Raw genomic sequence first — 27294 nt, 5'->3', positions numbered from 1 at the left:
CCCTTTTTTTTCAATAATGGGGGGGGGGGGGGGGGGTTATTGAGAAATTAGGTAACATTTTTATTGCTATTGTTGTATTACAGCACCTCCAATAGTAATTGGGACTTCTTATGATAGAAACTTCATTTACTTTTTGTATATACACTTTGCCACTAAGAACTTAGAATCTAAATGGGCAATGGGTAGAACAAAAGATTTCTCCTGTTCTGAGATCCCCATTAACTGAGATATGACACTGCATTTTTGGGGCAGATCTGGGAACTAGACCCAGATCCAGGGCTTTTAACCAATTTCCTTGCTGAAAGTGGGTAGCCCTTTCCTTGAAAAATTAGCAATCGCCCCCTCCCCATTTTCTACCATCTTCTTTTCAACAAGGAGCATTGTTCCTTCAGCATGTAACACTGCCATACATTTGAGAGTATCATTCCCAGCTACACACTCTTTTTCGCTATTAATGAAGCATTAATATCTTCCCAAGTGCCAAAGTATACAACCGAATGTAAATATAACCTGCACTAATTATAGCCTGGGAACTTATTTAAAAATAGAGATTGGATATTTTCTCACAAATGTGTGCATTTTACTGAATCTTCAGGAAAATAAATATATTTCATAATAATTCTTGACCACTGAGTGGACCCAGACCTAAGGACAGATTTTAAACTCATCTTACTTCATCAGTCTGATATTTGTTTTCCTTTTACACCTCACACAGAGAAGTAATTGGATGAAAGTAAGGACTGAAATAAAAGAGATTTTTGGCTTTAAACTAGTTTTAGTGAGAATCCCAGCAATAACAAATTGATCTTATAAATGCAGGCGCAATACCCTTGCTGGTTTATTACTTTGGGTTTGGGCAGGGAAATATGGATACCAAGACTGGAATCTTTAAGAGGACATGGGAGAGTTAGACACCCAAATCTTACTGGAAGTTGATGAGTCATTTAATTTCCTTGGGTTCCTTTGAAATTCTAAGTCAGAGCGTGATCCAGACAAGTTCTTACCCATTTCACCAGGCATGGGAAAATAGAGATTCACCATCTCTTCAAACTTCTCCAGCATTGTATGTGCTTTATTTGTGTCCTTTAGACTCGATCGTGATTCTGCAACAGGGGTCATGCTATTGGTTGAGTCTGGTTTGGCTGTCTCCAAGCTGTCATAGAGGTGTGCATCTTTGGTCAGGTCCATCACTCCCATTGTTCTGATGGTTGTTATCTTTGCATCTGTCACTTGAGAAGACATGAGATCCTTGATATCTGAAACCACCTGAGAAAAAAAGTAGTTGGTGGAATGACTGTTTTACACAACAGAAAAAAGAAGACTTGGAGCACAGATTTCAAACTTTGATTCCCAAATGGTGGCTCCTAAACTTACATTTAGGCTTCTAGTGAGGTGGCATGACCTTTTAAAGTACAAAACACAAAGAAACTCCATTTTTGGCATAAGGTACCAGCTCAAACTAAAAGAACTATCGAGTCCTGAATGGCTATCATGCTCTATTTATTGCAAGATCTAATCTTCCAATAGAAAATCATTCAATTTAAAGAACCACATTTCTCAAAAACTGGAGCTTATCTGGGCCATCCAATTCAATCCGTCCTTTCCTAGTTTACAGTAAATGGAAAATGTGAGTGTACTTACTATTATTATCCTTACAATTATGCAGTTTGAAACAATGTGGATTATATGTTCTTGACCTGTAACTTCATTTTATGCAGATTTTATAAGAGTTCAGAAGCAAAATAATTTTTTATATATCCTTTGATCCAGTATGCTTGGAAAAAAAGGCTACAGCCATTAATCCACTATGGGGCCATGCAGCTGCTTACACAACTCTAGTTACTCTTGCTGATAAAGCAAACCACAGCTTTCACTTCTAAGGAGTTTTTAATAGAATAAAAATATAACCTGATCAGGTGTTTGATGAACGACAGGCAGCTCTTCCTCTACTGAATCTAGAGCTTTAGAGAGAATGCAAATTATTTTCTTGAATCTTTTCAGTCTTAGAAAGATTAAATTATGCTTTTGTGTCATAGTCCTCAGATCATCCCTCTCAAGTAGAGAGAGAGAGAGAGGTTTATTTAACAGCCAGTTTCAGAGGGTGAGACTACAGAGAGATTCCACAGCATCTAAGCATGTCACTCTGCACTGAATGAGTGCTTTCCCCGTGACTTTTTTGAGTTATGCTTCCCATTCCCACAGACAAAAACTTCTCTGTCCCACTTTACTCACTCTGATGTTCATGTGGAGTCAGAATTGGCTGTGCTCTGATGACTGTAACATTAGTGTTGATCTTCATTCCTTTCTTTGCCCCAGTGCACATAGATTTGAGGCATGAGTGGGTTTTTTTGATGGCGGTGTATTTAAAAGAAACCAAGTGACGGACAGAGTTAATGAAGGGTGGACCATTCACCTTCTTGAAGACATCTGTCTGAGGCAAAACAGGAAAAGCACATCAGCTGAGAAGTAAAGCCGATGCTGAGAAGGATCTACTTGGCTTTCCAAAGGGTTAAGACAGATTCTCAGCTGCCTTAAATGGCTTAGCTTCAGTGAAGTCAATGAGGCTATGCTAACAGCACACCAGCTCTGAATATGTTCCTTAGTATTCTGGTGCTGTAAAGGAATAGAAATCCTATCTATACGCAGAGAAAATCAGAACCCATTGCTTTCAGCTACTGTTTTAAGGCATGTCCTTTTAAACTAGGTAAATCAGTTGTTCTCAACTTTGTTAGACCCACAGCATGCCTTGGAAAATGTCAGCATTTAGTTTTCACACATTTTTGACCACAGAAAAAATAATAAAATTATTCTTTGGTTGCAAAGAACTCAGAAAGACCAAAGCAGGTTAGCAGGTTTTTGACATTAAGGATTTCTATTTAAATCTCTAGGTTTCTCTTGTGACTCCTGTTTACATACCTAACAGTGCTTGCATTATGTGACATCCCACAGCACCTTTCTAGCAAATCACTGCAATAAACTGCGAAGCGTAATAAAGTGACTTCCATACAATAAAAACAATAGGTTTGTACACTGAAGAGATATGAAAATTATTACTAATTTTTCCTCACCCTCCTAAGTGCATTTGAGTGTCAGCCCAGTTTTACCTGGTTGCTAGAAAGCAAATGAGGCAAAATCAAAGGTGCCTTTTACCCTCTCTCTCTGCGGGGTATGCAACTGGGGAGGGGAGTGGGGCAAGGAGCGCAATCTGCAGCATGGGTGCCACAAATGACACTAGCAGCCTCTGTGTGTGGGACATGTGGCAAATAGAGCAGGAAACAGCAACCAGGGCATCAGATCAGGCATGGAACACAGGGCAAAGCAGAAACCAGAATATTTGATCAGGAATAGAGCACAAGGCAGGAAGAAGAAAGCTGAGCCATACATTGGGTAAGAGAAAGGGATCAAGTGGCACTTGGGCAGGGTGCAGGACTCATTTGTGGCACGTCTGCCAAAAAACAGTAGCCCCCACTGATGTGAAATATTTAATCATGACTGTTCCTAGTATGAAGTGTTTCACATCTGATGAGTTTAGTAACTGAAATGAGAAATAATTGTTTTCCATGTATTGCATCTTTAAGACTGTAACTCTGCTCATTTTGGAGGGGAGAAGGGATATGGGGAGTTTGTGGGGTAACTGCCATGTTATATGTCATTTTAGATGCAGAGTGTTACAGAGCAAGTGAATATGTTCATTTTCTGACACAGTGCCCTGATTCACTGCTCATTGTATCAGTTTTACATTATACTATGTCTACGCTAGCATTACTGATTAACAAAGTGAGAAAACAGACCATTTTTAATTATTTTTGCATAGGGGGAAAACATAACTGAGATCAGCATTGTAGACCTGAATGGCTATTTAAAATAGTGATAACATCCTAGTTTCCACAAAATACAAATCCCTTGGAACTAACTGAGCAATTGCTAGGCACAACTTTTGATTTCTCCATGTTCTGCTTGATATGTGTCATCAGAAAAGGTAGGGAAGGCTGCCAGGTGTCATTTCATTTTGTTATTTTTACCCCTTAAGCTGGGTCAGTTCCTCAGCCAGTAGCAACTAACAGGCCTTCTAGTTTAAATGTGCGGGGAACAGTTCCTGTTATCTTCCAGCTGCATGAGGAATGTGAATTCAGCATTTGTGCACACTTAGTTCTGGACTCATTTGAGTACCCAGGGAGATTTCTCAACATATTTGTGTAGAGTGTCCTGAATTATCTGCAGGTTGGTGCCTACTAGTGAAAATCAATAACCCACCTGCTGACCCCCACATTCCTTCTGGATGTACTCACCTGCTTCTTCTGTTCCCAGTTTTCTGAGCAAGGCATGTTTAGTCTGGCCTTCTTGGAAGACATGGTTCCACTGGTTGTAACTGAAAGCTCAGAGACACAACAGTGCTGTATCAGGATGGTAATGGGGTTTCAGGTTATACAAAGAATGGGAAATCTCTCAGAAAAATTTAAAATTTTACATGAAGAGGCACCCTCATTTTTGAGACAGAAAATCTACAGTAATTCTACTGAAGTTAATGTGCCACGCTGTCTCTCTTGCAGACAAGCAAAGAGAGAGAGAGAGAGACTTACTCTACAAAGAGCTCCAAGAAAGTGTGACAACCTTATTGTCTGTATTAAGTTACACTAACCAAGGCACTGAAGAGGAAAGTGGATGGGTCATGATATCATGAATTAGTCTGAGAGATCAAAAAAATTCAAGGTTTTTTTTTCCCCCCAGGCAAGATTCAACAATTCTGGGTTCTGTAAAACAATTTAAATTAGAGCCCTAGGCTATAATTATGCAACGGCATTTAAGATGCATTTGTATCTGCTGGTACCCTCTGCTCCTATTCAGTTTCAAGCACAGAAAAAAATTGAGTGTCCAAGACCTAAGTATATCTATAAACTTTACCATCCTCATCAGGCTCACATAAATCACTACTAAAGTGACAGGTATAATGCAAGACAGTTTGTTTCAGCTTAGGGTCAATTAATGCAACCATATATTTCAAGGTGAGATGACTGGATACAACAGGTACAAAATTCCTCCCTTTTGCGTTGGTCTCTGATCTCCCATCATTTTCCCTTGGCACAGTTCTGAGTCTCAATGGCCCAATCATAAAACCATCCTCCCAGATCTACTGAGTAAAAATCAATGGTTCTGATTACCTGCCAGTAGGAGACAGGAAGTCTGCTTTCATCTTTGGAAGGAAGACTACAGTTAACCAGAATTTTAAAAGCCTGGCAATCAACACTTGTGAGGTAGTTATACATTATTATAGAGAAGAAAATTCGGCCTCTCATTGGTCAAAAATAGTCATGTGACAAATTGTGGCATTTTCATTGTTTACCTTTAGCAGTAAACACTAAGGAAGGAGCAATGCCAACCAATCAAATCATCTATGCAAATGACTATTATAATTTTCCCTGGATACGTTCAGTTACCTCTAAGCCAATCAGCTAATTTATGTAAATAAGTAACTCCCTATTGGGTCACAGGTGAATAGTTTTTTGCTCTCTCAACCTTTATTTTAGTTTTCCTCCATAGCTGCAGTTTGAGGAAAAGTCATAATCCTGTGGTTTCAGAAATATGTTGATATTTCTTGATGATAATCTCATATTTCTTAGAAAACCCCAATGTGAATGTATTGCTACATATATTTCTATGATCCCTAATTACCCACCAGGGCAGGAAACTTTTGATATTCCCTAAATAAATACATTTTTATATTTATATGCCTAGTAGTTTATTTTAATTGGAGGTAAACTAAAGTAGCTGGAGGCTGGGTGTGGGCCGTTAATTTAACACGTCAAGGAAACCACAACCCCGCTTGGACTGATGTTATTCGCTGCAAGGCATTTTCAGAGGGTAAGAACTCAGGTCTTGCTTATATTGAGTAATACCTATGGAATGGATGCATATATACCCCATGTCCAGTAAAAAAAAGTGTACTGCCTGGCATATAAACAAGCCATATTTGTAGCATGCAAAAACAATTTAAAAATTGATCTAAATTAGCTTTTTAGCATTCTCCACACATCCTGACTGAAAGGAGCACCTCAATGACAACACATAGTATATACTTTACAAACATTTGCTATTCATTACATGATCTTAGAACAACAAAACGTAGTTCTCTGCTCTGCTGAAAGAGGCCAAGTGAGGCCTCAGAACTAAGCCCACACTCTTAATGTAAACCAGGACCGTACCAATCCTCCAATATTCATTGTGCATAAGTAAGCAGAGCTCTTTCTGATATTCCACTCTGATTAACAGCTCTGCAAACTTTTAAAAGCTCAGCTGCCAAGTATTAAATTGCACATTGAAAATGTAGCATGCAATTTCAGAGAGTCAAGTTAAGGAACACCATGTTTACCAGCTTCTCCCTCCATTTCAAGGACCAGCAATTCACAGCAACGCTCTTTGTGCTAGTCTTGTTCAGACCTACTTCAAGGGTTCAGACACTTTCATTTGTGAAGTGCCTCCATTCACTATGGCTATTAACCCTGTGTTAACAATCCTTACATCCCAGGAAATGCCCATGGTCTCTCAGCTTTTCAAAGCTCAGTCTCCACCTGATCAGAAATATTCCTTGTTCTTGCCAGAGTTCTGTCCTTCTCAAAAGAAAACATCCTTCTAATGTATCCACAGTTAAGACTACCCTTCTAAATCTAAAGTCACTGTCAGCATCAGAATAACCACCATACTGCCCTCCTGCTCAAAATAATTCTTTCCATTGCGCCATCAGGTTCATTTTGTCCCTTATATCTATTTTTAACATGGCGAATAACTGGTGATATTGCAGCCCTTGGTACATCAGCCACTCTATACTGCAGTTATAGCTTTGATGGGATTTAGCATTATTAGCCTGTTCTAGTGATCTGACACCACACAGATCCACAAGAAATTATTGAAATATTGAGATCTCAAGGTTTCCTAGCATAATGAAGCAGGGGCCTCTGGGTGCTGCAACAACACTGATTGCTTAATTGATTGATTAATGTTGCCATATCTTTCACTAAGGTTCACTGAGATTTGCATCTGACTACAGGATAGCTGAGTATAGCCCTGCACATCTAACATCTCAAGGGCAAAACTATATCAGCTAATCTTGAGCCATAGGTCTTTTCAAGTTGCTGTGCCCCCTCCAGCAAGGGAAGTTAGGGTTCTGTGCCCCTGCCAAGCTCTGTAATCCTATCTCCTAGGTACAGGCCAATGGCCACATGGGTCTACTGTGCCTCCCACTTCTACACAGCAGTGACTGTAGGCAGAGTCACTTAAGCATGATGGAGCTGTTCTAGGAATCGAGCCTATTTTTCACTGTGCCTAAACCCTGTGTTTTTGTTTTAACTGGGTGCTCAAATTAGAACAAGGAGGGGTGATTCAGATGAGATACAGGCAGACCTGAACCTTGATGTGAACTTCTAGCAGCAAGATGTACCAAATGTTCATCTTGCAGTTCATCATTTTTATTTGGAAACGGAAGGATTAGTTAGAGACGGACCTAAACCAAAATCCATACGTGAGTTTGAGCACATCTCTAGTACTAAATATGTATTGTTATGAAAGACTATGCTGGTAGTATATCTGGCCACACTGAAGTAGATGCCTTGTAAGTCTTTCAAGTAATATTGTTACCCCAAAGATTTCAGACCAGAGGTTCTGGCACCATGCCATAATTTAGCTAAGTATTGGTTCAACATCCAGATTTAGATATCTGGTCGTAACCTCCCCATGTACATGGCTCCAATTCTAAACTCTGTAGCTACTGTAATCTTGATCTATAATTGGCCAAACCAGTCCTTGGATCTGAACTTCCTATAACTTGGGGAAAATTTGGAGCTCAGCAGAAATTTTGCAGCTCAGGCCCATTTCTATCCAAGCTCAATCCAAGTCCTAGGGTCTGTCTGAGATGCATTCATCACCAACAAAAAAATATCCTCCACCGTTAGTTTTAACAATTCTGTATCAAGTGGCAAAAGAATTAGATACTCACTCATTCCTTATTTTTCAAAAGCAAAATCCTTTAGAAAAAGACAAGCACACAGAGAAGGCTTATATTATAAGCCATCCGTATCCCTGGTTACCTTTAATGATGATGCTTTTCCAAAAATTAAAAATATATGGGTTTTTAAATAATGATTTGCCCACGTTATTAAAAAAGTGTTGAGTATATTACATACTACAGATCTGCAGCCACAGTGCTTCAAGTCATTTGATTTTTTAACCTTTCATAAACTCTGCTGATAAATTATTCAACCTTAATCCTTATGACAGATAAATTAGAAAATTGACTTTTTTGCCAGGATTTTTGGTAAACGGCTTCAATAAATGCACTGTGTACATTTACAGAACCAGGGGATGAGTCACCTGTTACACGATCAAAACATCCAATTAGAAATGCAATAAGGACAATGTTTGCCCTTCACTTCAGATCTGCTGGCAATCAGATTATTTGTAACTACATTATGTAAATCATATGACTGCATTAACCTTTAGAGATGTTCCTGTACTTTTTTTCACTCACTGGCTCTTCTGGGCATTAACAAAGCTAAGCTTTAGCATGTGTGTTGAAACCTATTTTTTCAACAGGTTATGATTTTAAAAGGATTGCTTCCCCACTTGTGTTCTTCCACCTTCTGAATTCACAAAAGTAGTCCCTCTGAAGCAAAAGAACATAAAACCAGCAGTGCACTCTCATGTCTTCCAAATGCTTAAGGCTAAATTCCTTTAGATGAACTCCAGTGGAGTTGAGAAGCTTTTAAATATTTAAACACAGAAATAAAAGTAGAAACCTCTCTGTTCCTGCTCCCCCTTCCTTTCTAGTCAGTAGGAGAAATTGTTTGAACATCTTATAGCTTATGTGTGTGCATGTATGTGTGATCAAAGGAATTATTGTTACATGTATTTCTGAATGTGGTAAGGTCTATTCACAGTGTAAAAACACAGAACAAAAATCCCAACTCTCTCTCTCGAAACCTTATATTTGCATTATTTTTCCTCAAATTATCTGCAGAATATGAGGAATATTAAGGTAATGAGTATGGGGGAATACACATTTTTGAAATAATCAGTTAAATAATATTCAAGAGAGTTGTAAAGGTTATTTCCTGAAAATTTCTTTTTAGTTGGTTGGTTTATTTATTTATTTTTAATCCCCTGACTTCCAGAGTCTTTTTGCAACTGCTTATAGACTTCTCTGTCTCTCTCCCCCTCTTTCTTTCCTTCTGAAGTAGCATTTCCTTTTTAAACAGGAAAAGAACACTAATGGATGACAAGCTATTTTCTCCATTGTTCATCAGCAGCACTTTTATCTGTCCTATTAGAATCATCAGGCCTTCAAGAAACCACACTATGTTAACCAAAATTGAAAGAATCCTAGAGAACTTGTCTGTTAAGACACCCTAGCCTTTATGATGGATCATAAAGGCAATAAAGAACAAGTAAAGAGGATAAAGCTGACTTGTACCAACTTTTCAGTCTTTTCCACAAAGATCTCTAATATAATCCTTCCATCCATTCCACTCGTTTTTTAGGGGTTCTGGTATTTTTTTCTTTCTTCTTTCTTTGTGTTTTGTTCGTTCAGAACATGTGGTGAAGGAGGTATGTCATCTATCCCACACTGTTGAGGGCGGCAGTTTCCAGATTAATTTCACTCATCTGATTTACTAGCCCTTTGTACTTCATGGAAGTACATTATGTGAACTCAGGTCTAGCACTGTAAAATGTTCATAACAAATCTGCAAAGGAAATTAAATTGACCTGCTTGCATTAGAAATGGGAAAACACTTGCCAGAATCATTCAAGGCCTTGTGAACCTAGCCTGAGCCAAGGGGATTTCTACAGGTGTGAAACTTTTCTTTGAGTTTCTGCTAACCGCAATGGATCACAAGAATTCACTTGTCTTGGAAGTTTCTTGGGTGGAGTTCTATAAACTCCAGCCCTGAAGTCCTTAAGACAGTCATTTCTTACCCTCCTAGGGTCTTCAGTTGGAACAAAATTCTATTCTTGGTTTCCTGTCTGAGATTTCAAATAATAATGGCAATTTGTTTCAGTGGTGACATTTCTGGTATTTTCTCCTCAGTCTAGAACTTCCTGCCTTCTGAGGCCCACCACCTTTAAGGAGGTGTTTGGCTAGAAATTTAGAAATCAAAACTAGGCCAAGATGTTGTTTCGTGGTCTTTGTTTTGTTTTGTTTTGTTTTATATTATTTATTCTGGTTGCACTCTTAAGTTTCTGTTTCTCTTGCTGTAAGCTACCCTGAGCCTTTGTGGGGAAGGGCAACATATAAATCACATAATTAATAATGTAGACACTAATTCCCAATGAAGGGAATGTCATACTGTAGAAGTTCTTACACTGTGACTCATAGAGTACTTCCTTCATCTACAGGGCTTCTTCTGTCTCACTAGTGAAGTTCTGTTAACTGCCTTTTATTTTTTTTTAATCAGCTAAACTCAAAATTCCAAATGGTGTTAAGGACCAGCCTACATTTAACCAGCATGAATATTACAGATTATGTTTAAAACTAGACACATAGCAAACACTCAGGAAGTCTAGGTTAACTTGTCAGGAAGTCTGAAGCAAACTGCGAAGTGATCTGGTGACATTAGAGCAATCAGGACAGCTATCTAGAAAGGGAGATTTGGTCCCAATAACTGTAGTGCCACTCATAGGAAAAGGGGAAAAAAACTGCACACAATAAATGAGGGGTAAAAGCAAGCTGATACTGCTGTCATGCTGAGAGGTGATATGCACCAGTCTGCTCCTGTCCAAATTTAACTTTTTTCTTGGTGTGATCAAGCACAGCAGTTTCTGTACAAAGATGAGGGAGGACGGTAGACATTCACAAGAGGATCTTTTCCTTGAAAAAAATTGAGAACCACTGATATTTTAAACAGCACGATACTGTATGGGATGCAAAGTGGGGTTAACCTATTTATTTCAGGAAAAAGTGCGAGTGTTAAGCCTCCTCCAAAGTTCTTTTTTTAAAATGGTTATGTTGTGGGAAAGGTTAAATTTTATCCCACTGTACAAATGAAAAGGTATCATACATAGGAGGTGTAATGCAACGAGCCGGTAAGCCAGCACAAAACATCAGTGCATGCTACCTCTTACTGGATCTAATTAGAACTGATTACAGTGTCCTTTTTATGCTCTTTGTAAAAGTATATGCACTTGGATGCGAACAGCAGGGCCAGTGGATGACTCATGCACATGCTGTGTGGCAAGGCATAGGGCATATCTTTAAGATTTCAAATGCCAGAAGCTCCACTGTTTTATTTATAAAGTGATTTTAACAAGTCTTATAGAAGACAGTTGCTGGGCAGCCCAAGAGCAGCATGGTAAGCATGTTCACTAACCCCAAAAGACACAAACAGTACCCATGCCCATTACTAACATGATTCAGGGCATCATAATGTTTTGTGTTTCGGTCTTCAGCCCCCAGGTAGCTCTGAGTCACCTACTTTGCCTTTTGAAACATAAAAAAAGGGAAATGGGAGAAGGAGAAAGATCTTGCGTTAGACCCTGATGGTACCAATGAAAACCTAGTAACTCAAGGAAAACCAATAAAAGAAAGCAGGAGTAAATAATAATGCTAAGTGGAGAACACTTTTTTCCTCCTTTCTGGTCCAATATGTGTTACATACTTTAGCATGACTTTAAACTATTATCATAGAATCATAGAAAATTAGGGTTGGAAGATACCTCAGGAGGTCATCTAGTCCAACCCCCTGCCCAAAGCAGGACCATCTCCCGATTAGATCATCCCAGCCAAGGCTTTGTCTGTCCAGATCTTAAAAACCTCCAAAGATGGAGCTTCCACCACCACTCTGGGTAGCCTGCTCCAGTGCTTTACTACCCTCCTAGTGAGAAAATTCTTCCTAATATCTAACCTAAACTTCCCTTGCTGTGGCTTAAGCCCATTGCTCCTTGTTCTGTTATCTGCCACCACTGAAAACAGTCTAACTCTAGCCTCTGGAACCACCCTTTAGGTAGTTGAAGGTTGCTATTAAATCCCTCTTCAGTCTTTTCTTCTCCAAACTAAATAAGCCCAGTTCCCTCAGGCTCTTCTCAGAAATCATGTCCCCCAGCCACCTGACCATTGATGTTGCCCTCCACTGGACTCTCTCTGATTTGTCCACATCCTTTCTGTAGTAGGGGGCCCAAAACTGGACACAGTACTCCAGATGTGGTCTCACCAGTGCTGAATAGAAGGGAAGAATCACTTTCACTGGCTGGCTGGCAACACTCCTACTAATGCAGCCCAGTATGCTATTAGTCTTCTTGGCAACAAGGGCACACTGCTGGCTCATGTTCAGCTTATTGGCCACTGTAACCCCTAGGTCCTTTTCTGCAGAGCTGCTGCCCAGCCAGTCAGTCTCCAGCCTGTACTGGAGCATGGGATTGTTCCATCCTAAGTGCAGGACTTTGGACTTGTCTTTATTAAACTCCAATCCACCAATTTGTCCAGGTCTCTATGAATCCTAGCTCTATCCTCCAACATATCCTCTACTCCCCACAGATTGGTGTCATCCATGAACCTGCTGAGGGTGCACTCCATCCCATCTTCCTGGCCACTGATGAAGAAATTGAATAAAACTGTCTCCAAGACCAATACCTGGGGCACTCCACTTGAGACTGGCTGCCAAGTAGACATCGAGCCATTGACTACTACCCTCTGAGCCCAACGATCCAGCCAGTTTTCTATCCACCTTACAGTCCGACCCATACTTCCTTAGCTTGTTTGTGGAAGACCATATCAAAAGCCTTGATAAAGTCAAGGTATATCACATTCACTGCTCTTCCCACATCCACAGATCTACTAGAGGCAAGGCTGTCAGTTTGGTCAGGCATGACTTGCCCTTGGTGAACGCATGACGACTGATCCTAATCACTCTCTGCTCTTCCAAATGTTTAGAAATGGATTGCTTGAGGACTTGTTCCATGAGGCAGACTGGTCTGTAGTTCCCTGGATCCTCCTTCTTTCCTTTCTTAAAGATGGGCACTATAGTTGATCTTTTCCAATCATCCAGGACCTCTCCTGTTTGTCATGAGTTTTCAGAGACAGTGGCCAGTGGATCTGCAATCATATCAGCCAACTCTCTCAACACACTCAGGTGCATCACGTATGGCCCCATGGACTTGTACACATCAAGATTTTGCAAATAGCGTGTAACCTTTTCTTTTGCCACTGTTGGCTGCTCACCTCATCCCCAAACTGTGCTACCAGGTGTGGTAGTCTGGGAGATGACCTTGCCTGTGAAGACCGAGGTGAAAAAGGCATTGAGTTTTTGATACACTTCAGCCTTTTCCGCATCATCCATCACTAATTTGCCTCCTCCATTCAGTAAGGGACCCACACTTCCCTGATCTTTCTCTTATTGCTGACATACTTGTAAAAACCCTTCTTGTTACTTTACTCTTCACTTCCTTTGCTATCTGCAACTCCAACTGTGCTTGGCCTTCCTATTTCATCCCAGCATGCTCAAGCAGTGTTCTTATACTTTTCCCTAAACTTTTGCCCACATTTCCACTTCTTGTAAGCCTCCTTTTTGTGTTTTAGCTCACTGAAGAGTCCCCTGCTAAGCCAAGCTGCCATACTTGCTAGTCTTTCTGCATATCAGGATGATTTGTTGCTTCACCCTCAGTAAGGTTTCTTTCTGTAAAATATAGCTCTCCTGCCCATCAGTTCCCTGAGTGAGTCAGAGTTTGCTTCTCTGAAGTCCAGGGTCCATACTCTGCTGCTCTCCTTCCTTCCTTTCCCCAGGATCCTGAACTCAATCATCTCATGGTCACTTCTGCCCAAGTTGCCATCCACTACTACACTCCCCCCCCAATTCTTTCCTGTTTGCGAGCAGCAGGTCGAGAAGAACATGGCCCCTAGTTGGATGCTTCAGCATTTCCACCAGGAAGTTGTCCCCAACACTCTCCAAAAACCTCCTGGATTGCCCGTCTGCTGCTGTATTGCCCTTCCAGCAGATATCAAGGTGACTGAAGTCCCCCAAGAGAACCAGGGACTGTAATCAGGAAACTTCCACTAGCTATTTGAAGAAAGCTGCATCCTCCTGGTCTGGTGGTCTATAGCAGACATCTACCATGACATCACCCTTGTTGCTCTCCCCTTTGACCCTCACCCAGGGACTTTCAACAGGTCTATCTCCAGTTTCATACTGGAGCTCTGAGCAATCAAATGACTCTTTTACATAAAACACAACTCCTTCTCCTCTTCTCCCCTGCCTGTTCTTCCTGGATAGTTTATACCCATCCATGTAATTGCTTTAGTCATGTGAGCTATTCCACTAAGTCTCTGTTATTCCAAAGATGTTCTTCCCTCACTTTGTTGGGTAGATCCAGCCTTTTCCTAGCAATCCTTCTTGGAACAACGTCCCATGGTCAAAGAAGCCAAAGCCCTGCTGGCAACAGAGGGTCCTGCTGCGCAGTCATGCATTAATCCACAGGACTAATGGGGAAGCTCCACCCGGGCCCTTCCCCTTCACTGGCAGGATTGAGGAGAGTACCACCTTGCAATGTGAATATACATTTAGCAAAAGAGTACAGCAGTGAGTGAAGGGTTTCTGGTAAGAAAGCAGACTGCAGAGCCTGAGAATAAAGATGAGCAAAATAGTTCCAACAACAACAACAACAATAATAATAATAATAATCTTACATCTTTTTCACTCAAAATGCATGCCCATTTCTGGTTTAGGATATACAGATGTTTCCTATCTCTTTGTTTCCCCCAAAGACCCCTGAATCACACCCTTTGAATCTCATCTAGTCTTATCTTATTGGTAGTCTATTATTTTCATTTCTTCCAGTCACTATCTTGGCTATTTAGACATTAAGAGCATTCCTTTTCTATGGATCTCAGGTGGGTAGTCATCTAACATGCGTTTGTGTTCATGTTTTGGGGTGTTCTACATAACCCCATTTTTATTCTACTAAATATAGAACTGTAGAAAAAGTAGCAGACTGACACTATGGAAAGGATAAATATACAAGCACAGAAATTCCCCTAATGGACCATGTCAATGCAATGTGTCAAGTATTCTGTCATTTGTGAGGGCCAGTGCCAACTGGTTCAGTGTAAAATGCAAGAAAATATAATTAAATAATTTGTCCCTGTAGAAACTTTTTACCTAACACCTAATGGCTAGAGCTTAGCTTATGCATTGGAGCTTATACATTTATGCAGTGAAGTTCCATACACCTTCTGAAACTGTTGCTTGTTTCTTGATATTTGATTGAGTTGATCAGAGAAATTTGATGGAAACATATTCTGTTGAAATTAAGAAGCTTTAGCTTTGCTAAATCATATTAATAGTGCCTGAATTTAGTTTTTAAATTACTATTTTGGTAATCAGTGTTCCACTTCTATGTTTTTAGAATGAAACACTTTGATTTTTCCATTTTTTTATGTTTTTCAATTTTGGATGATAAATGATATATAACATAGGATAATGTGTTGAATTATTTGTATACTATAATATAAAATAAAGTAAAAATTGGCATGACTAGAGCAGTCAAGATAAAAATGGGTGTGTCTAAATCAAGTATCAAGTTAAAACAAATATTTTTATCTTCCTTTGCATAGAATTTCAAAATGTTCATTTTCTGATTTTGCATGATGGAAAATTTCAATATCTTTCCTGAAATGGAACTTCCACTGCTTTAATATTCACTATCATAAGCTCTGAATATTCATATTAGTGATCTTAATTCAGCATTTTTTAATTCTGACAAGCTGTTACAACCAGTGATATTCTGGTTTCACAATCTGATGGTGCATCATGTGAAAAATGTAAACTGCATATTGAAAAAGTATACTTCTAATTCTAATTGAAGATCTCATTCTGACAGCTCTAGAAATGGAGGCTATAAACAGATGCTGTCCTTGGAGCTGGATCAGCTGTACCTGGATGTGTCCCAGCATAGCTGATATAATTTGTCAGTGTCTATAGACATTGCCAGGGCCCTTGTTGCATGTGGTCAGGCCCCTGCCACTCCCAGGGCTCTAGAAGCTCAGTCCTGCAGGACAACATGCCCAAGTGCTGTGCCCAGATTTAAGGCATGCATCTGCAAGTGGGGAACCATAATGCGAGTCCCCCGACTTGCAGATGCAGGCCCTGGGAATCCTCTGCTGGGTCTCTGGCTTGCAGACCTGTGCCCCAAGTTGGCAATAACAGCAGCATGATAGGCACGCTGCAGGAATCCCCTGAAGTGGGTTTCCAGTGGTGTATGTCCGCAATGCCCCAGGAACTCAGGGGAATACCCAGCACACAATAAGCAAACCAGCATCCTCCCACTGAAGGTGGCACAAACTGTGACTACTTTTGGTTACAGCAACATTTTTGGGCACTTGGAGTGCAACAAGGGGCTAGGACATTTGTTTGCTCACAATTTGTGCCACCATAAAAATGTAAAATGTTATAAGATAGCATAAACTTCCCCTGTAACGTACTTCAGTGCACTGTGGGGCACTTCAGTCAACATAAATATTTCTAGATTTTTTCCTGAGACTGTCAGATTTCTAATTATACCAGACTGTAATGGCTGATTATTCAGAACTGGGTTAGAATCAGTTGGATTAAGATCCATAGTCCAATGTGGACTACAGAGGCAAAATCAGAAGTATTTATTTGAACATCCAACCACCAAAACATCACTAGAATGGTAATAGCAGTTATTTTCCTTTCTTTCATTTTACATATTTTTACCATTTCACCTCTCTACCTTTTGCCAGGATTGTGAAAATAGGCTTGAAGTTATTCAGCCTCCTGAATCACCAATTTATAAAAGCTATAGGTCATACACATGTAAAATAATAAAATGCCCTCTCCAAGAATTCATCAAGGGAAACTGAGAAAAAAAAAGGCAAGGGTATGCCAAGACAATTTATTCCCGTTATCTTGACAGCAGAAATAATCAGAATATACACAATAGTAAATTATTCCTTCTGAAGAACACCAGAAAGTAGCAACTACAATAAGATCAGCTTATTAAACATATAGGGACAAACAATGTTTATCAGTTTGAATTCGTGCCATATGCAATGTATCCCGAAAAGGCACTTGTTTTAATAGGCTTTGATTACTTTTTAATGGCATTGTTTACTCACAGATTCACAACACCAGAATTTGTCCATTAGAAAATGCAGCATTTGTTTTAAAAAAGAGAATAAGTTAATAATATTATGAGTCAACAAAATTTTGTTTGGGGAATATAAAAAGGTAGATTTTCATCAGGTCAGAATGCTCTGATTCAGCATTTTCATTTTTCAATGTTTGTTTTCTAGTTTAAACATTTAGAACATTAAATCAATGTGAAACATTTTGGTTGATTAGGTATGACCTAGAGGAAATAACAAAATAAAAAATGATGATACAAATCAATTTGGAAAACACTGGGGAAAATCTATCCAAAATACAAGAGTTAAACAAAGAGAGAAATCTAGAGTGCATTAGACAAATGGCATTTGTTTGCAATATGCAAAAGTGCAAAAAAAAGTTTAAGTAACAGTGAGATGCAAAGCAGAAGCATTGAGATGTAGAACAAGAGAGTGACAGTCACCCCTCTTACAGGTTCCAACCCACCAGCAAGCCCAAAGCAGACAGACTGCTGTCCTTACCCAGAACCCACTGCAGTCATCAGGGTTCCATGCAGGTGAAGAGATCTACCCTCACTGGAAGAGTGGGAACTTTCTTTATATCTGTAGCTGATATATTGTTTTCATTCCTGAGCACCACAATGCCAAAGAAACATTGGTTAATTGGAGGGAATTAAGAGAAAAACAACATAACTAATCAAGAGGCTGGATTTTCCCTGAAGAACTAAAAATCTAGGGCCAAATCCTCAGCAGGTGCATATTGCTACTGAGCCATTAATGGCAATAATACTGCAACAGTTTCCACCAACTGAGGATCTGTCTCTGAGGGCAAGGCAAAGTTACTTGTTTGAGGTACCATATTTTATCTCATACAACATGCCTCAAAATATAATATATACCTTATTTTTTAGAGGCAAAATGGAGGAAGAATTTTTTTTTTCCCTCAGTCACAGCTACCCAGAGCAGAGAGAGAGCCTAATCTTCAGCTGACTCACATTCCCTTTCTTGCTTAACTGAAGCTGAAACCCTAACAGCTGCTGAAGACTGATTCCCATGGTAGATCTATGGTTTTGTAAAGAGCTAAAAGTCCTCCAAAGCTGTGAAATATTAGGAGAAGGATCAGGAGCATTAACAGTCAGCAAAATTGCCTATGAAGCAAAATTATCATGGAGAAAGGTTAGTTTGATTAGTGAAACATCAAGAACATTAGAAGAGAGAAATAAGCATTAACACCTCTGGAGTGGAGAACAATAAGCCATTAAGTCACCTGACTTCCTTAGCTGCCTGACTAGTAATGTTGCACTGTGGAGTAGGAATTAAGCAGGTGCTTCTATCTTGGTCAGAAAATCAGCTTCCCCACTTAATACATGCACTCCATATTTAGAAAATAGCCTGGACAAAGAATAATCTACAGGGCTGGAAAGACAGAGCAGGTGACTGAAGAGACCTTTTCTGTCTGTAATTTCTGTAATTAATGAATTAAGTCACTTGACTATCTCTTGTAGGGAAGTAATATTATTCCCCATCTAAAGAAGAAAAATTAAATCATGGGATGGATATTGCCTACAGGCTCAATAAAATGGTATCATAGCTAGGAAGAGAGCAAAGTACTTTTACAGTACAGACTGATAGGCCAGGGACAGAAATTACACATAAACTGGTATAAGTAATCAGAAACCAACTCAAATCTGTAACACAACAGAAGTTCAGTTCACATAACAGATTCACAGACGTTTAGGGCTGGAATGGACCTTGTGAGATCATCGGGTCCACCCCCCCCCCCTTGCTCTGGGCAGGAAAGATGGCTAGGGTCAAATAACCCCAGTAAGTTGTGCTTACAGTCTCTTTTTCAAGATCTCCAAGGTAGGTGCCTGCACCACCCCCTCTTGTCGTCTATTCCAATGTGTGGTCACATGACGAAGCATGAAGAAGTTTTTTCTTATATCCAGTCTGAAACCTTCTAGGAATTTATGACCACTGCTTTCAAAATGGATTAGATAAATAGTTTTAAAAGCATAAATTGCTTTCAAAATAGATTAAATCAGTTTAAGATAAGCCTGGATGGATGTAATATCAGACTTAACTGATTTAGGTTAAATCAGTCTGTCAAACTTCTGTCCCAGATCCCCTCCAGATTCAGGTTTACTCAGTCTTCATCATCCCAGGATGCTCCCCCACAAACTCCCCCTCACAGGGTGGGCAGGCTAGTCTTGGCCCAATCAGTCTGTTCCAGCTGTACAAGGAGACATGCTCTAGTACCTCCCAGCTTCTGGCCTGGGCTACTGCAGGCACGTGGCTGCATTTCTGGAATCAAAAGTGTATGACTGTTCACTTGCCTATCAGTTCAATCTATGCAGCTTAGACTAACCTGAAGAGATTGAATGAATTCAGCCTTTGGGCTTCTTGACTAACTGTACTTAGCTCCAGTGTAAGAGTGAAAGGAAAAATGACCCTGAAGTTAAAATGAGTTGTTGTAGACCAGAGCCAAAGGGAAGGGAACATATGACATATAGATAAAATGAAACAGAAATAGAAATAATCTAGATCAGTTGATACAGGAAAATAAAACTGGAGTGAGCAAAAAGAAAAGATATTTCATTGTGTTATAGATTCAGGGATGATAAGAAAATACTGAATTCTGTTTGCTCTTCTGCCAGGAAGAGCCGTTCCCCAACAATCCCAGCTCTCATGAGTACTAAAACTGAATTGCTTGAAATGGGCAATGCTAGAGGAAAACTGAGATTCAGAAACTTTGGAGCAATCTGCTAGTAAAGTGCAATACTAAATTTGCATTTTCTTTGAAAGAGTCATAACTGAGCTACTAATATGAATTGCAAATGGGTTAAGACAAAAACATCTGCAAATGCTTTTTTGTTGAAGAATAGTTCGTTCTTCAAGTAATGCCAGGACACAATGTGTAGTGATGTGATAACAGTAAATCAGAGATGTGCTAAAGTCTCATTCCTCCCCCCCTCCCCCATCTCCACATCTGACTCTAAATTTCCTCAGTATTTCAAGTGATTCACATCTGATATTTTTATCTTGACCATCACTACATTTTATTATAGCTCACTTAATGTTAGGCACTTAAATAATTAATTTCCCTTATGCCATGTATTCCTGTGTAAAATACTAAAATGAACTATATGAGTCCTTGAAACAACTAATTTAGTCAGTCACTGACAGCTGGGAGTCTGATTTATAAAGAAAAAAAAGAAAAAAAAGAACAAAACATCCAACTGGCATTGGTTAATTCCAGAAAAACACATAACCATTGGAAAAGTTATTTTGTGTTCATTTTAAGAGACAGATTTCCTAAGAAGTATTTGATAGTATGATAAAATGTGTTACAAAACATACGTGCAATGTGTTATGAAAACAAAGATTTAATTAGGTTTATATGCGCAAATCTGCTCATAGAGTTGTGCTCTGGATGGTTTAACTGACAGTGGGCATATCTACACAAGATTCTACAAGTACAGTATGCTAAGCCTACTGCACATTAGCGCATCAGGCAAAACCCGTGCTAAGGTGCTAATGCTCTGTAGAATTAGTCTACTGCACATGCACATCACAAAAAAGCGTGCCAGTGCTAATGCGCAGTAGCACCAATTATGGCACATTAAATTATTACATGTAATTACAGGTACTAAACTTAATGTGCCATAATTACAGCACATTAATGAACATATAGATGTGCCCAGTAACAATTTAGAAGTATAAGGGCACTATTCCAGGGAAAGTAATTTCATAGATGTCATAGATTTTTAGGGTCAGAAGGGACCTCAGTAGATCATTGAGTCCAACTCCCGGTCCTGGGCAGGAAAGAGTGCTGGTGTCAGATGACCCCAGTCAGGTACTTGTCTAGTCTCCTCTTAAAGACTTCCAAGGTAGGGGAGAGCACTACCACCCTTTGGAAGCCCATTCCAGATTTTGGCAACCCTCACCATAAAGAATTTTTTCCTAATGTCTAATCTAAATTTGTTGTCCGTCAGTTTATGGCCGTTGTTCCTAATAACACCACGGGGTGCCCTGGTAAACAGAGTATCCCCTATTCCTTGCTGCTCCCCCTCCCCCTGATGAATTTGTAGATGGCCACAAGATCCCTTCTCAGCCTTCTTTTGCAGAGGCTGAAGAAATTCAGGTCCCTCAGTCTCTCCTCGCAAGATTTTACCTGCAAGCCCTTAACCATATGAGTAGCACTCCTCTGGACACTCAAGTTTATCCACATCCCTCTTGAAATGCTGTGCCCAGAACTGGACCCAGTACTCCAGATGCAGTTTTACCAATGCCACATAGAAATATCACCTCCTTAGACCTGTTCGTGATGCACCTTCTAATGCATGAAAGAGTACAGTTGGCTTTACTTATCACTTTGTCACACTGAAGACTCATGTTCATTTTGGAGTCGACTATGACTCTGAGATCTCTTGCTGCTGCTTAGAAAGTTACCTCCCAGCCTGTAGGTATGTTGGTGATTCTTTCTCCCTAGATGCAGCACTTTGCACTTATCTTTGTTAAACTGGATCCTATTCTGCTCTGCTCACTTTCCCAATCTGTCTGATCTGCCTGAATCTGGTTCCATGCTCCCCAATGCGTTTACTTTGCCGCATAATTTCATGCATTTCGTTCAAACAGAGTGCTTTCCATTTGTTGGCATATCATGTTGTAAACTTGTAAATCTAATTTGATTGCTGGTTTTCCTAAGGGTTAAAAGAATGAAACTGCCATTCTGTTTGTATTGGGTATCAATCCCACTAAAATGCAATAATTAATAGGCCTGTGCAAAGCGGCCAGTATTCAATTCAGATTCAGATTCGGCCGATTCAGGGGACAGTGATTCAATTCAGGGATTCAGATCACTGTCCCAAATTGATTTGGCTGGATCAGATTCGAAAGATTCGGCGCTGGTTCAGTGTGATTCACTGATTCGGCCATAGGCTATCATGGGGAAGCACTAAAATACCTATAACTTTGTCATTTTCTTGCAGAATTGGACAAAAGCAGTAGGAATGCTAGCCCTGTCTGAGGGCATGAAGTCTGCCAAGTTTCAAGGAGATAGGTGCAGGGGTTTCTGTGAAACTGCACCTCAAACTGTTGAAAGCAAAACGCATGTTGTGTGTGTGTGTGTGTGGGTGTAGACAGAGTGGGATGAAAACAGTAGGTATGGTAGCCTGTAACATGGCCTCCCCGGTGCCAGTTAGACCTGTTTCTGGGCCAACTGCCCACCCCTTTTTCCTGCCACGCCGTGATGGAAAACTGATTCAGATATTACCCAGGTGGGAGGCTGACCATTTAGGCCCCTGATGTCTAGGGATGACATCCATTCCGCAGCTCTGTACCTTCTCTACACTGTGGTCCATGCCTTGCAGATGGCATCCCAGGCAGCTAAGCTCACTGGGAGCCTCACAACTCCACTGCAAGCAGTAAGCCTCAGGCCTCTCAAAGATCTTACAGGTCTCAGCTTTCCCTAGCCAGGACTCTGTGTGTGTGTGTGTGGTGGCTGGAGATTTTCAGGAAACCTGACTTTCATGAGGGAGGTTCATGTTCCTGGCATTTCCTGGGGCTGCCATGCCACCGGCAGTCCCACCGGGCCTCCCTACCCTGGCAGGGTGCAGTTTTAGGTCATGCCCAGGACCTGGAGCCACCTCCTTCCCCATAGCCCCAGCCCATACCTCCAAGTTCATCCTGGCATGGGCGCTCAGCAGGGAGATATTCTTTCCCTGCTGGCTGATGATACTATGAGTGCTGCCTCCAGCTCTGAAAGAGGGGCATTAAATGATTTTTTTTTTTTATTTAAAAAGGAAATAGGTGCGGATGGAGTGAGGAGGGTGGCATTCACTCTGTCTGCACGTGGAGCTTGGGGAACTCCGATTCCCCCTCCTTCCCCAGAACTTCCTTAGCTATGGCACTCAACTCCTTTGCTTCCAGATCCAGCTCCTCCTCTGGCACTGGGAAGCTCATGCTGGGAGCTGAAATTGGGGTGGAGGAGACTGTCATGCTGGTGCTGGTAGCTATTTCTGGTGTTAGGAGAGGTGGGCAGGTGCAGGGACAGGTACTGCTCCCACCTCCTTGCTACCACTGGCAGCAGAAGACTCATTATTGCCAGGAAAGAGGATGCATCTATGTTGGGGATGGGAGGGGGTGGAACTTGCAGCTCTCCCTCTAGCTCCTCTCTCTCCCCTGCCAGAAGACCTGGAACCTGCCTTTGCCGCACACTTAATGATGTTTGCTGTGTTGGGAAATGTGTGTGTAATATACCTTGTATCTGTTTAGTGTGTGTGTGTGTGTGTGTGTGTGTGTGTGTGTGTGTGTGTGTGTGTGTGTGTGTGTGTGTGTGTAATATATGTGCTTTCCTGCATGGTGATGGATGACACACTGTCAGGGAAAACACAGATTTCTTTTCAAAAAGTGCGAGGGGGAAAATAACAAGAACAAATAATAGGATTTTGGGAAAAAAATAAGTTGAAAGAAATGGATTGGATAGGGATAAGTAGAGGGATTCTAGGCAAGGGTAATTAGTAAGGTGTATCCAATCGTTTACAAGAAGAGAGACTAGCAAGAGACTGAATAGGAAGCCAGTACCTTTGACACACTGTTGCTTCCAGACAGATAGCTCACAAAAGGAAGAGAGAGGCTTCATGCAGAGCCTTATATGCTGTTTCTACATCCCTCCACCAGAGCACTGATTAGAAGGGAACTCAGGGAGGATCACAGTCACTGGCCAGCTACAGATGTCAATATCAGAGCAGTCTTTCCCTCCCTCCTCCCTGCTTCCCTCTTCTCAGTTTCTGTTTCCCCACAAGACCGCCTTCTGAATTGCCAAATCTTTTCCAAATCAATTCAGATATTTTGAATTGATTCAAAGCTTTTAATGGGTCTCCTGATTTGATTCAGATTAGATGCGTCAGCCGCCCAATCAGGCTTGATCTTCTCCAAATTGAATCGGTGACCAAAGCTTCACACGCCCCTAGTAATTAGTGCCAACCTAATCTCATCCCAAAAGAAGTAGCTCTTGTCCCCTTTAATATGACCGTTGCATGGGCATTTTGATTTTGGATTTATTACTCCTGGGCTTAGGGCAAAGGAACTAAAATTTTCATTTGACTTTGGATTTAGTCACTAACATTTGGTTTTGATCTAAGGTATTCAGGGATAAAACATGCACATAGGAGAGCATAAGACCAACTGTGTGGATTTTGGATTTTTTTTAAGAATACTGCAGTTTGTGTGAATTTAAATTCCAGAGGAGAAGGCAGGGCTGAATATAAGTTTAATGCAATAATAAAAGTTTAGAACGCATGATAATGCTGCCACATAGGATTATATTTTAATACACTGTCAAAGTGCATGTTCCCAATGAAGATATATAACATGTGGTATGTATAGTACATATGTATGTTAATGACTGTGTATTGCATTAACATGTAAAGTCCTATATTTGCAAATATGTTTGTACATGTACATATATAAAACTTGCCAAACTGCTCTGGCCCCTCAGTCCCCACTGTCATGTCAGCAGCATCTCTACCACCGCCCCCTCTGCCTCCAAGGACCAAGGTAGGGGAAGTGGGGGGAGGCCAGCACCACTGCCCGCCCCCCCCTCCGGCCCCTCAGTCCCCGCTGTCATGGCAGTGCTTCTGTCTGTACAGACCACTCTGATTGGTTGTTTCAGTAAGCATTGTGATTGGCTGCCAAGACAACCAATCAGAGTATGAATAAAGTGTTACAGATAGACAGAGATGGACTAAGGCTTTTTTAATATTAGAATAATTGTGTGTGTGTGTATACACATATATGTATGTGTGTGTGTGTGGGTATGAGTGTATATATATATGTGTATATGTGTGTGTGTTTGTATGTGTGTATACACACACACACACACACACACACACACACACACACACTATCCAATTGCCCATCAGGAATGACTTGTGGGGTAGACAGAGCACTGCCACCCACTGTCTCCCTCAGCCAGCACCCCGTGCCACCGCCACTTCCCCTCATCCCCCTCCACTCTGTCCTTTCTGCTGCCATCATCATGGTGGTGCACCGCCACTGCCTCCTGTCCGTAACAGTCTTGGAGCACTCTGATTGGTTGTTTCAATCAGCATTGTGATTGGCTGCCAAGACAGCCAATCAGAGTGTGAATAAAGCCCTGCTGCAGCCTATGGCATTGAGTACAGCCCCAGCGCAATCCCAGAGCAGTGGCATGCAGCCTGCATGGCATTAATTGGGGAGCAGCTGGGGCTATACTCAGGACCCCAGGGTGCAACATGCACAGAGCCTGCAGGTGCAGATAAAGGGTAAGGGAAGAAGGGGAGTGGAGAGCAGAGGCTGGGGAGAGGGAATAGGGGAGCACAGAGGCTGGGTGGAGGTGGGCAGAGAGGCTGATGAGGAGGGGGAATAGAGGTGGAGAGGGGAGTTGGGAGTGGGGAGTCGGGAGGCAGGGCCCAAGACTGGGGAAGGAGAGGGAAATATGCAGGGGGGGGGGGTTTGAGGTGGTAGTGGGGCAGGAACAAGAAGGAGGCAAGCTGCATGACCTCCCCATCTACCCTCCCACTGCCTGCCCCCGGAAGTAATGAGGAGAATGAATTAAAAACAAGCCTCCAATAATCATATTCTATAGATGGAAAATAATAAGAAATTTGTAATATTTGTAATAGCACGTTTATTTGGGGGAGCGAGGCACTGCTGGCCTCACTCCCCCACTCTGGCCCTTCAGTCCCTGCTGTCATGGTGGCACTCTGTCGTGGGTATCTGTGTGTGCAGAGCACTCTAGTTGTTTCAGTCAGCATTGTGATTGGCTACTGAGACAATCAATCAGAGTGCTCATAAAGCATTGCAGACAGACAGACAGACAGACCAAGTATTATATTAGAATACTTGGTATACACTGAGTGTCATAGATATCTCCTTGAGTGTTGTACTGCGGTCTGTTTCTCAGATGTGCTCATTACCCAGGATTGCTCAGGTCACTGACATATTTAAAGATCTTGGACAAGGGCCTTGTTCCATGTTGCATTTTAAGTTGCTCAGATGTTGCTTGGTATTAGGACTGCTCCAAACTGGAGCTAGCACTATCTTCAGGCTAAAAACCTCCTCTATCTCCCACCTGCACAATTGTGATTTGCCACTAGAGGGCTAGTGAGTGGGGGCCTGACTAGGATCTGCAGCTGTGAGTTGCCACTACAGGGCTGGCGAACCAGGGCAGGCTTCTATCCCTGCTCTGAGTATGGGGATGTGAGAGAGAGGTTGTGGGGGGGAACATGAAGCTGGGAGGTAAAGAGTTAATGGGATGGGCAGGGTAATGAAATGGGGGGTGGGGGAAGTGTGGTGTAAAGAAGGAAATAATTATTTTTTTAAATAAAGAAGAAGTAAATTTAAAGGTCTCATGTTTTAATAATTTGGGATTTAGGTTTAGGGCAGGGATGGGTGCTTCCTGGGGTGGCTAGGAGGTGACAGTGGTGTGGGAAGGTGCTTTTGAGAGAGCTACTGTCTCTGCCTTAGGAAGAAAGCCCCAGCTCATGGGGACCTGATGCAGCCTCCCTACCTTGTTCACCCTTTGCCCCAACCCCTACCCCACTCTTGGATGTGTCCATGCCCTGAGACATGGCTGTGGCAAAACACACACTATGTCACACATTGTTGATGACTGCCAGCTGACTAAGTTCAGTGGCAGTCTACAGAAACTGCACATGGCCACTGAGGACACTATCACATGGCTCAGCAATTACACACATGCTGACTGACTGACTGTGCTCTGCAGACTGTTTGCACAGGGTTGCACACATGGAGGTGGGAAGGTCACACCCCTGGGGGCAGGAGAGAGAGTTGGTGTGGTGCCAGAACTGCCCCCTGGGCAGTAGAGTTCAGGGGGTGGACACTTTGTTTACACAGAACAGGAGGGAGGAAAGGGGACACTGCATCCTGGGATACTGGAGGACTGCACTTTGGATGACTCATTTGTGGAAACTGGCCGTACATTAATGGAACATGAGCTGGGTAATATGGATCAGAGATAAACTTGCTCTTGCAGGGCATAACTTTAAGCTGCCTAAAATGTGCTTAAAACTAGTTTCAAGCATTAGTATGTGAACAATCCAGGGATTAAGAGCTTCAGGAGCCACCTAAAATTAACATGTAACAAGGCCCCAGATAAAACTTGTTATTAGCTTTTCTAACATGAGTCT

General features: G+C 41.4%; 1 protein-coding gene across 1 annotated transcript in view; it reads right to left on the bottom strand.

Moving 5' to 3' along the window:
• Positions 1-5196, bottom strand: part of LOC102377593 (perilipin-2-like) — a 6681-nt gene extending 1485 nt beyond the window's left edge. The window contains 5 exon segments of the mRNA XM_006030858.2: positions 1005-1266; positions 1909-1961; positions 2233-2431; positions 4290-4394; positions 5160-5196. Of these exon segments, the coding sequence (XP_006030920.2) occupies positions 1005-1266; positions 1909-1961; positions 2233-2431; positions 4290-4352 (577 nt within the window). The 5' untranslated portion in view covers positions 4353-4394; positions 5160-5196.
• Positions 5197-27294: the final 22098 nt, after the last annotated feature.

The sequence above is a fragment of the Alligator sinensis genome, unplaced genomic scaffold (genome assembly GCF_000455745.1).
Source record: "Alligator sinensis unplaced genomic scaffold, ASM45574v1 scaffold498_1, whole genome shotgun sequence".
Classification (NCBI taxonomy): Eukaryota; Metazoa; Chordata; order Crocodylia; family Alligatoridae; genus Alligator; species Alligator sinensis.
Note: the sequence above shows the minus strand (reverse complement) of the source record. Positions and strands in the feature narration are given on the sequence as shown.